The sequence below is a fragment of the Prionailurus viverrinus genome, unplaced genomic scaffold, assembly GCF_022837055.1.
Source record: "Prionailurus viverrinus isolate Anna unplaced genomic scaffold, UM_Priviv_1.0 scaffold_39, whole genome shotgun sequence".
NCBI classification, from domain to species: Eukaryota; Metazoa; Chordata; class Mammalia; order Carnivora; family Felidae; genus Prionailurus; species Prionailurus viverrinus.
In genome coordinates this window covers 673,953-684,573 of record NW_025927607.1, presented here as the reverse complement: position 1 = coordinate 684,573, position 10,621 = coordinate 673,953, and the positions used below count along the sequence as shown (strand labels likewise).

General features: G+C 48.5%; 1 protein-coding gene across 1 annotated transcript in view; it reads left to right on the top strand.

Annotated features, from left to right (window-relative positions):
- The first annotated feature begins 200 nt into the window (after positions 1-200).
- The window catches only part of ASB18 (ankyrin repeat and SOCS box containing 18), a 62,009-nt gene continuing 51,588 nt past the window's right edge, over positions 201-10,621 (top strand). Inside the window, exons 1-2 of the mRNA XM_047846373.1 lie at positions 201-261; positions 2,811-3,031. Coding sequence (XP_047702329.1) covers positions 201-261; positions 2,811-3,031 — 282 coding nt within the window. The remainder of the gene's footprint in view (positions 262-2,810; positions 3,032-10,621) is intronic.

The window sequence follows — 10,621 nt, the reverse complement described above, 5'->3', positions numbered from 1 at the left end:
TACATTCACACAAATGTCCTGGTTGAAACCATCGAGCCCGAAAAGCTATGAAAAACCCATTAGAAAGGGATATAGAGGAAACTTCAGCCAAATTAAAAGGCTTCTGACCGCAGGGAGAAGCATCTGCGTTGCCGGAGACCGTGGAGTCAGGCTGCAGGCACCAGAGAGAGAACAGAACGGAACGGGAGACAGACAGTAGCATGGCCTGGAGGGGGCCGCAGGGCAACCCCGAGCCGGGAGCATCCACAGCTGGATTTAAAGGTGAGGTATGAACCAAGGGCGCTGGGGACCTAATGTGGGGAACACGCATGTCAGAGGAGCGGCTCTCTAGAACTTCAGGAAATAGCGGGGGCATTTCAGGCTCAAAGAAGAAATCAGTCTCAGAAGCAGATCCGTGTCAGGGTCACTTTGAATGCATCTGGATATGCCCAGTGCCTGTCGCTTACCCTGAGTTCCCAAGGAGGTCTGAGTATTTGGGACCCGACATTTCTCCCAGACCGTGACCCTCCACTGGCAACCTAGTCTCACTGACGTTCAACCCTCACACGGTGCTGAGACCAAATGGGACCCAAACTGCATCCATTTACTTATTAAGCATTGTTATTTTGCTTCAAAAGAATTACAAACCAAGCCAAAACCAAAACCCGATTTTTTTTGTTTCAAGTTCTACGGCTGGCGGTCTCTGAAGGCATGCCGGGGGGGCTCTGCACCGTCCAACTTCTGCACCTGACCTCATTTGGATGCAAACCCGCATGACGTGGAAATCTCCAGATAATGTTTGTGCTTTTCTGTGATGACCTGTGTTACTAGCTCCCAACCAAACACATTTGCAAACAAACTGACGTAAGTCACGTACAGTATATCACTGAAAATACGTGAATTGTGGTGCCCTCTGACGCTTATTTAAACATTAAACTAGAACAACGGAGCGACCTTTATCTGATTCAGAGAAAGCCAGGATCTGTCTACTACTGATTGCTTAAACACAGTCTGCACCTTTCAAGGACACTCACTGAAGGAGGTAGTCACGTATAAGATTTCCAAGAAGTGAAGGGGCCAGTACTGGTTCTGGGCTCCTTCCTCCTCAAATAATGTCAGGCTGTGGGGCACTGAGGCAGGGTGGGCAGTGGAGGGGGTGGGCCACATGGGCTAATCAAAAAAGGAGAGGTAAAGCGAGATTCGAAGAGTTCACACTGAAATAGAGAAATTCGTGTTGCCTTAAATACAATTTGTGTTAGTTACATTTCAATTCCTAATTTATACATGGCGGGGTTGATAAAGAATTGCATTATAACAAAATTAGCCCGAATAATTAGCATAGTGTATGTGCTACTGATTAAACACCCAGCAGACAGCGTGGTAATTAAGATCGGAGAGTGCTGTATTTTGAGCTTTGTCATCGTATTATCTGCCTAACGAGTGCTTCATTTTTACCTCCCTTCTGATTTGAAGTTTGATAGCAATCTCTAATAATTCTCGGGGTTTTTTCTTTAAATCGCCTCACCCAAATTCCAGTAATTTCTCTCTGGCCGCTACCCTCCTTCACTTTGTATTAACACAAACGGCCCTGGTGTTAAATTTTTTTCTAAATGTAAGGCGTTTGAGGCTGCCAAGCATCTGTGCTTGGAGATTCAGGTTCAAAAGTCTCTCTCAAAAACCCACAATTCTTGGGCTGAAGAAGGAGCCAGGGGCCAACCACACTCTCTGTGACTTGGGTCAGACATCTGAACCCGAGGCTGATCCGCTGAGTGAGGATCTCACTTCTGGGCAAAGTCCGTTGCCAGGGAATCCCAAGATGTCTCCATCAGGGTCCATTTTTTCGGTCCCTGTGACACTGGATGGCAGTCCCTCGAGTGGCCGTGGCTCCTTGCTCACTGAGGACCCCAGCCCACGATGCCACTGCTCCGTGGTTGAGCTGCTCACTCAACATACAGTGAGATTTTATCGTGGAAGGCAAGAGTTCAATTGCCAAAGACCAGAAGGCTCAGGGGGTTCATCCACAGTCTTTATTACAGGCTGAGCCACCTCTGTCCCATCTCTTTAGACTATCGGGACATGTCCATGACTTTAAAGGTAGAGAGAACACACTACCTACACTTTCAGCCGCAAGCCACTCATGAAGAGCGCGTAAGGAATCAAGACAGAAAGTCTGGTGGTTGGCGGCCCAGAGCTGAGGCAAAGGTTCAGAAATGTCATCGAGAAGCCATCTCTTTCCCTCCTGTTCCCTTCCCCTCAGGGGGGGTCCTTCGTCTCATGACTGCCCCCTGGCTGTTAAGATGGCGGCCACGTCTCCACACATCATATCCATGTTCAAGGGAAGAAGGAAAGGGGAGCGCCCGCTACCGCTTCTCCTTTCAACAAGTTTCAGGACAGAATCTCACTCCTGCTAAAAGAAGATGCTGTTCAACAGGACCTACGAGAGCTCTCTTTTAAAATAGCGTCCCTTTGCACTTGTCAGGATGAGCACTTGGCATTGCACGTAAGTGATGAATCACGGGAATCTACCCCAAAACCAAGAGCACGCTGTATACACTGTATGTTAGCCAACTTGACGGTAAATTATATTAAGAAATAAAAATAAAATAAAATAGCGTGTCTTTTCCCTCTTCCCCCACTTACCAATAAGTCTACTGCCCCACCTCTAGAATAACCCTTAACTGAGGCCCTCAGGGAAGACGGAGTCCCAGCACCCGGTGAAGGAAGAGGCTGCCAGCCAGTGGCCGTCCCCAGCAGCTGCAACAGAGCCAAGTTTGTTCTATTTATAGCAACGCCCACAATCCTCTGCGAACAGCTGTTACCGTTGGACTCAGTTGAGAAGAAGAGAAGTCTGGTCAATACGCAGACTTCGTCCAACCCTGATGGCCTTCCCAATTACCCGCTCAACTCAGGTTTAGTGAAGAGATTAAAGTCTGCCCTGGACGCCAGGGATGAGGAGAGAGTGAGCCACTTGGTCTGTGCTGAAGTGAGGCACGTGGACGCGGTGATGGAACTGGACGAAAGACCCCTCGGCCCAGCCGCCCCCCACCCCACCGTGTGCTCGTAGGTAACCGCAATGCATCTGAAACTAAACTCCGCCTCTTGAGCGCGTGGGAGGGCTGGGCTTGAAAAAGGCACATGAGCCGGTGCTTGGCCGCCTGGTTCCTGTTTATAAACACACACACTGCATATCTGTGTGTGTTGCTGTGCATCCATTAGCACACGATTCAAAGGACTTAGAAAGAGGAAAAGTAATCCATGGCACCCCCCGTGCTCACAAGGCACCTGTTTTCAGTTTTGCCCTGACTTTGCATGTGTAAATTTCCCCGACTTATGACCACGCGGTAGGCGTGACTGCCTCTGCTCTGTTGAGTTACTATATCTAAAGTATTTGCCACGGCGCTGCATAGCCTTCTGAATTTTGATCACCTATTGAGGTGATGAATCCCAAAATGCTTAAACCAAATGCCTACAAGAGGGGAATATTTGTTTCCATTTTCACTACCGTCAATAATGCTGTAACTGGCGTCTTTAGAAGCCTCTGGATGGCTTTTTTCTTATTCAGGGTATATCCTTAAAATAAATTCTTGGGAGCGGTATTACTGGAAGAAGGACAGAAAAATCACCGAAGTATTTCCTGAAAGGGTGTCTATTCCCCCTGCCGGTGAGGGAGTCCCGCTGCACCCTGAGCATTGCTGGTGACGAATATCTGTCCTTAAGCCACCAACACAAGTGTGCCCTTGTCACGTCCACAGCCCGCCTGCCTATCCTTTCTTTACCGCTCAGGACAAAGTCTTATCCGTAGGGTTTTGTCTTTCTTCGTAGACCCCTTCCCACGTGACTTGTCTATTCAGGTCCTTGGGCGCACTCTCCCCATTTCTTTGTATTTTGTTCCGTCATTTCATGGAACTTCTGTGTATAACGCATGAGAGTATTTTCCCTCATGCAAGATTTACTCTAATTGCATGGTGCTGTGTTCTAACTTGTCACATGCACTTGGCCCCTGAGAGGTGTACCAGGCTTTTCTCCACGCACTAGACAGAGTCGCTCCCAACACACGGGTGTGCCTGCACGCGCATGTACCTGTGCACGTGCTCGCATCCACGGGCACACACGCCCGCACAGACACACGCTCGCACACGCAGGAGGTATGCCGAAAGGGAGCATGTGTGGGACATTGGTGCCAGCCAGTGGGGCTGTCACGGGGTGAAGAAGGAGATCCCTTTTGGAACGCGAGGCGGTGACCACCCATCCACTCCCTCGTGACATGGGTGCCGTGTACTGCCAGTGCTGCCTCTCACTGGAGACTTGAGCAAGCTGCTCTGGGCTTTAGGGAGAAACTATCTCCTACGTCCTCTTTTCCTTGGTTTTCCTGCTATCTAAGGCCATGATCAGGGCCAGAGTGAGGCCCAGGAGCCACGAGTCCAAAGAACAACACACTTTTGCTCCGACCTTAGCGTTGCATAGACAGGTCCTGCAGCCTCAGCAAGCCAGCGCCCATTACACTCACCGGTGCAGGAGACTGCCCTGGGGTGCAGGGAGGGGACCTTGTGGTCACCACCTGCCGTTCGGGTCCGGGAGCTTTGAGCTCTCTGTGTTTTGCATTTGCCCTCAGAGCTGCCCTGCACTCGACCTGCCCCGAGGCTGACCTATGAACCACATCATCTGCCGCGTGCTCTCTGACTCCTCTTGGGCGCAGCTAATGGAAGGTGCTAGAAGCGCCGGGAAGGCTGGGTACCTGCTCCCAGGCGTCCCCTCCTTGCCAGATCTCTGCTATAATCTGGCTTCATCTTTACGCCGAAGGCTCAGCTCCCGGGGACGGGGGGGTCCCACTTTGACGGTGGCCACCTCTATTTGGTCTCCCTGAACCCTGCCTACCTTTGTTACACCGATGGTCACACCGTTTTCTGCCATGCTTAAAGGCAGGTGCCCCCTTTCCACATCCGCCTTCCCAAGCCATCCCAGCTGCTTGGGGAGCTGTGTATTCGCAATCCCCAGTTTCAAAGAGTATTCCTTTCACATTACTAACTGCCCTGCACAGTCTTCACTGTCCCCTCCCCACCCCGACTTGGCTGAACACTTGAAAGCAATGAAATTTGTGTTAGACGAGTGTCATTCTTTCCCACGATGAACCCCCTCCATTCTATACCATATCCGTATATACTTCTCTCCACCAAACGGCACCATTCAAAGGGGCAAGAACAGTCCGTTGCTCGTGACACGTTTTAAGGACTTGGGTGAGTTCCGGGCTGTTTTCATTTCAAGACGATCACACACTGAATGATTCGGCGTGTGACCCCAAGGCACATCTTGCTACCAGTGACTCTATTATAGGGAAGGCAGGCTGGCCTTGAACCTGAGGGCAGAGAGTGCAACATGCTCAGACCTGTGTTCCGTGTATCACTCCGGACACGATGTAGAAGTAGCGTTTGACGGAAACAAGCGAGGGGAGGCGAGCCTCCTTAAGAGGTGACTGAAGGCAGTTTCCAGGTGGCGGATTACAAGAGTCTAAACCAAGAGATCAGGATAAACGCAAAGATAGATGACAAACAGGAGAACTGCATGGTGGGTCCATGGGTAGGTCTTGGTGACAAGTAGAAGCTCGTGTCACCGACCGAGACCGAAAACAGAGGGACCTGATTGTCATGAGGTGCTGAGCCTGTGCTGCGTGCCTGGCAGTGTGGAGAGTGGAGAATGTAAACAGAAGTAACACACGTGACCGCCTCCCAGGCGGTGCTTATCAGGAGTACATGATAGTACTTACTAGCTAGTACATGAGATGCGATTTACTTATTAGCTAGTACATGAGATGCGATTAAGGCTTCCCAAACAGAGGTCCATGGTGGAATGAGCTTGAGAGATGATCCTTGTTGAATCACACGCTCAGGGATTGGCCCAACGGTATGTGAAAAGCTCTGTGTGGTTTTGCCACTAGGGAAATTGGTAGTTTGTAGACGCTTTTTGGGAAACGCCAGCTTGGAGCTGCGTTGAGGTCCCGGCCATCTCCATGCTTCTCTGAGGCTACGATCCCAAAGATGCACGGTCACAGCCTGAAATGGCACACGGGTTCCTTTTTGTTGAGCGCGGGAGCAATTAGGCTCTTTCTCCAGGTAATTTGGAGTCCTTGGGGACCATCCTTGGTGGGAACAAGAACTGTTTGGATTCAAATATACAGGTGTTTAGGATGCTTGAAGAGTGGCCAGAACCTATGGCAATACCTTGAAATGCAGCCCGTACCAGGAATGAATACTGTGAAAATTTTAAATCCTCGAGGGAAGGAAGAAAACAGAAGACAGGGCTGAAACCAGCAGGGGTGGGCCGAGACACAGGAGCCATGCAGCATGCTGGGCCAAAGCATCTGAGGAAGATGGGGAAACTTTCCACCCCAAGGACAACCTTGGTTGGCAGGTTTTTGAGCATCGTTCCAAGACGACAATTGGCAAAACTAAGAAAAAGTAATCATTGTTCTCTGCTTGTCACTATGAACATGCCAGGACCTTGTAGCTGTCAGTGAAATCCCCATGTTTGTGGCTCTGTGAACCTGTTATTCCACCAAATGGAACAGAAAAATAATAATTATAATTTATTTTGAGGCCTCTACGTCTGTCACAATAAACGCATGGGGACTAAGAGACACCAGCTGAGAAAATGGTGGGTACAGCTTTTTCTCAGAAGTCTCCCCAGGTGTACATGTCCCCTCTTGAGAAGGACAAAAATCAGGGGAACTGAACAGCTTAGCCCCGGCCAATCATGGGGCAAAGTGCAGAATGGATCCTCCCCACACCGCCCACAGAGAGGCGGGGAATGATCATCAACTGGGATCCCCGTGAACACAATGCACCTGTGTCCTCACATAGCCACCTGCTCCCCTGATTAGCTAAACAGGACTGAGCACACAGCTCCCCCATAATCAGCTCCCTTATCTGTGCCATCCGCCCCATTCCAAAAGGAAGCATGCCACCAGGGCTGCACCCAAATTCTCAGCCACATGAGGACCTCCTCTGCTCCCCTAGGCCACCCCTTCCTTCCAGACCCTACACAGGGGACAGCCTTCACTGGAAGGCCACCCCTGCTCACCTGGCCCACAGCCTCTCCATCGCTCCACGACGGCATAATGCCCTCAGTCTCCATTAGTTATTGAAACCCCTGGCCTTGCTGGGCTAATTGTTATATGCCCCAAATATTTCAGACTTCAAAGCAACTCCTTAGGAGTGAGAACCTTGTCTGACACTTGGTATCCAGCGCCTAGTACAAGGTCCTTGCACTGAGAAGGAGCCCAAATTTTGAGTGTCGTGCCTGGCACCACCAAGGACAGGTCGAGCTCCTTTGCTGACATTAGGTGGGTGGGCACAGACTGCTTTGCCACAGATACTATTGGGGTTAGTCTTCCCCCAAAGAAATATTTAATTCTACTTTCTGCTAAAAGCAAGTCTCTACTGTTTACTATTAGTGGCAGTCATGTTATCTACCCTTACATTTTTTCAATGCCTATGAGCTCCCTCACCACGGAGAACACGGGAAGGAAGAAAGACTGGCTGGGGGGCGGGGTGGCGAGACCCTTCCTGCCCCCAAATGCATCAACTGTACAATTTGGTAACTGGCGTAATCAAACTACTTAAGAAACAACTGATTACTAATTGCTATTATTAAGGATGTCAGCATTCCATGATTTTGCTGCTGATATATTATATACAAGTCAAGATGCCACTTGAATTCTTGATTGAAATAGAACACTGGAGGCATTATGTTGTGTTTGGGGTAATGGTATTTAAGCATCTGGAGGCAAGTTAAAGAAATACTAATTGGGTGTTTATTAAGAGATCGCGCCCAGCAGCATGTATAGGTGGGGAATGAGTGTGGGGAACGTGTGTTAGGCATGTGCATACACGTCAAGGTGGGGTCTGTTTGGGGAATTCAACCTCTCATCCAACCAGCACCCCTGACGGGCTTGACACTGAGTCTGCCATCACATGAGGGCCACATCCACCACTCCTTCCCTATGCGTGGAGGAGGATGTCACCCAGGGCAAACCGAGGCTCACATTTGTTCTTTGGTCAATAGCCAGTTAGCCTCAGTGTGTAAACCAGGATGTTTCCCGACTTTTAATCAAGGGCTGTTGATGTCTCCCCCCACCGCCAGACACATTTTGCAAGAAGATCCATGAAAAAATTTCCCCACTGAAGCTGTTTACAACCCTTTGACTTTACCTTCCACACACACACACACACACACACACACACACATCAATAGCATGGAGTCCCTGGCTTCAAATAATGCAAATAAGAGCATTAAGAAAAAACATGGATGAATGAATGGGGGGCTCGGCTGCAGAAGAAAAAAAGAAATGAGAAGCAGGAGGTCAGCAGTGACAGGGAAGGATAGGGACGAAAGCGTTCCGCCATCTCGGCTGCACACCCTGAGCAGAGAATGTGGGGGCAGGGAGACCCTGCTCGAAGCAAAATGAAATTAAACCTTTCTAAGTACTTATAAATCAGCACCTAATGACACTATCCCACCACCAGCCGGAGCACTGCTCTTATTACTTTGATTCACAAGCCAGGGAAAGATCCGGAATTATGCACAAATTATTGTCCCATCTTCTTAATTAACACTGATTGCAAAATTCTTGCTAAAGTCCTTGCTAACAGACTCAATTATGTGCTGCCTGAATTGATTCACCCAGATCAAGTGGAATTTATTAGAAATACACTTTCCTACAATAACATCGGATTATCTTTGAATATAGTTAAATTATTTAGGAATGAAATGGCTCCAGCATCAGCCTTTGCTTCAGATACAGAAAAATATCTCCCACCACCCAGAATAAAGATATTTATTTGTTTTCAACCAGATACACACCCGAGGCTCTTTTCTTTCCCAGAAGCAGGTCGAATCACTACGAGATGAGATGCATGTCTTAGAGCTAATGGTCCAGCTTCAGAGCAGACGGGGCAGGGAGAAAAATCCTACAGGGTCATGTCTCAGCTGCCCCCCTCCCCCAGTATGAATTGTCACTGCCTGTGGAACACGGTGAAATTGCAATTAGGCTAAATCAGGATATTTTCAGAATCAAAATTGAGAAACAGGCTAATAAGGAAATAATGTATGCTGATGACATAGTTCTATTAGCATCGCTCCCAAGCACACCGGAGAGTTTCGAAAGAACAAAAAGGGAATGAGGACGAGAGCGAAGAGGCTTTTCTCCTTCCCAGGATGATGATGGTTCCTGCAATGGTGTGCTCTGCTCGGGAAAAATCACCCTAAGGCACTCGTTGGAAGTGGCAACTGTAGCCTGGTTCTACTTCCCAGTCCTATCGTCCATCATCTTCTAATACCAAATTCAGCAACTGGGTGTGAACCTGGACTGGGTTTGTCCTAGATACCAGATCCTGGCACACAGTAGGCACATAACATTAACAGACCAAATAGCATATGGAGGACACTAAAATCCTCTTGGGTTGGCCCTTGATAGATGAACATGTTCCTACCAGGCTGTGATTGAAAGGAAGGCAATCAAAATAAAGACAGTTTGCTGAACATGGAGCCACCTTGTCCCATGCCACCTTGTGCAAGGAAGAGGGACCCATCTAAAAATGAGAGTGTGTATACCAGAGCAGAGGGAGGGACTCCAGGCAAGTAGGCTGATAGTATTGTGTGAGGTCACAAATCCTAGACATAGGTGTTTACACTTATCCGGAAAGGCAGTGGGGATGCAGCCAGCAATGGAAGGAGATGCTCTAATTTGAAAAACAAAACAAAAACTCTTTTACATAAGAAAGATGGAGGTGAAGAGACTGGTCCCAAGAAGGTGCCTCCTTCTTTACTAACTGAGTCCCTGAGGCAATAGGATGTTCCCACCTCCCTTGAAGCTAGAGTTGGCCTTGTTCTAGTCAACAATGGACTCCACAGTAGATCCAAGATGACTGAAGAAAGTCCATCAATCAGAAAATAGATCAATAGAAAGTATCCGATTTGAAGAACAGAAAGCAAAATGGTAAAAAATAAAAAGAACGGGGGCAATTTAGAAGGACTCACATATCCAACTGGAGTCCAAGAAAGAAAGAAGGAAGGAAGACAGTGAAGCGAAAAGCACTACTCAGAGCACAGTGGCAGGCAGGCAGTGGTCTGCCAAGTGTTTGCCAGAAAAAAAATATTTAGAGCAATAGTTACCAAACAGTTCCCAAATTTGATGAAAGACATAAGTTTACAGATTCAAAAGCTCAGCAAACCAGAAGCAGGATGTAGGTAAGGGAAATAAATCAACTGTGTGCCCGGGAACCTGCCTGCTCCGCTGACTTTTGTTGAGTCAAGTTTGCCTTGAGAGTAAAGAGCAGGTTCACTGGAGTGAGAGCTGGCAAGGCACACAGAGAAAAGGATGCAATGACAGAGACGAGAGAGGTGCACGTCTCTCCCCTTCCTCTAAACCTGCAGTCGCTCCCGACTTCTACTGCAAAGGTCAGCAAACTAGAGCCTCAGGGCTGGCTGCCTGTTTTCGTAAGTATAGTTTTATTGGAACACGGCCATGCTCATTCATTTACATATCGTCAATGAGGATTTTCACGCTATCAAGGCAGAGCAGAGTCATTGCCACAAAGACCCACAAAAGCTACGATATTTATTATCTGGCACTTTACAGAAAAAGTCT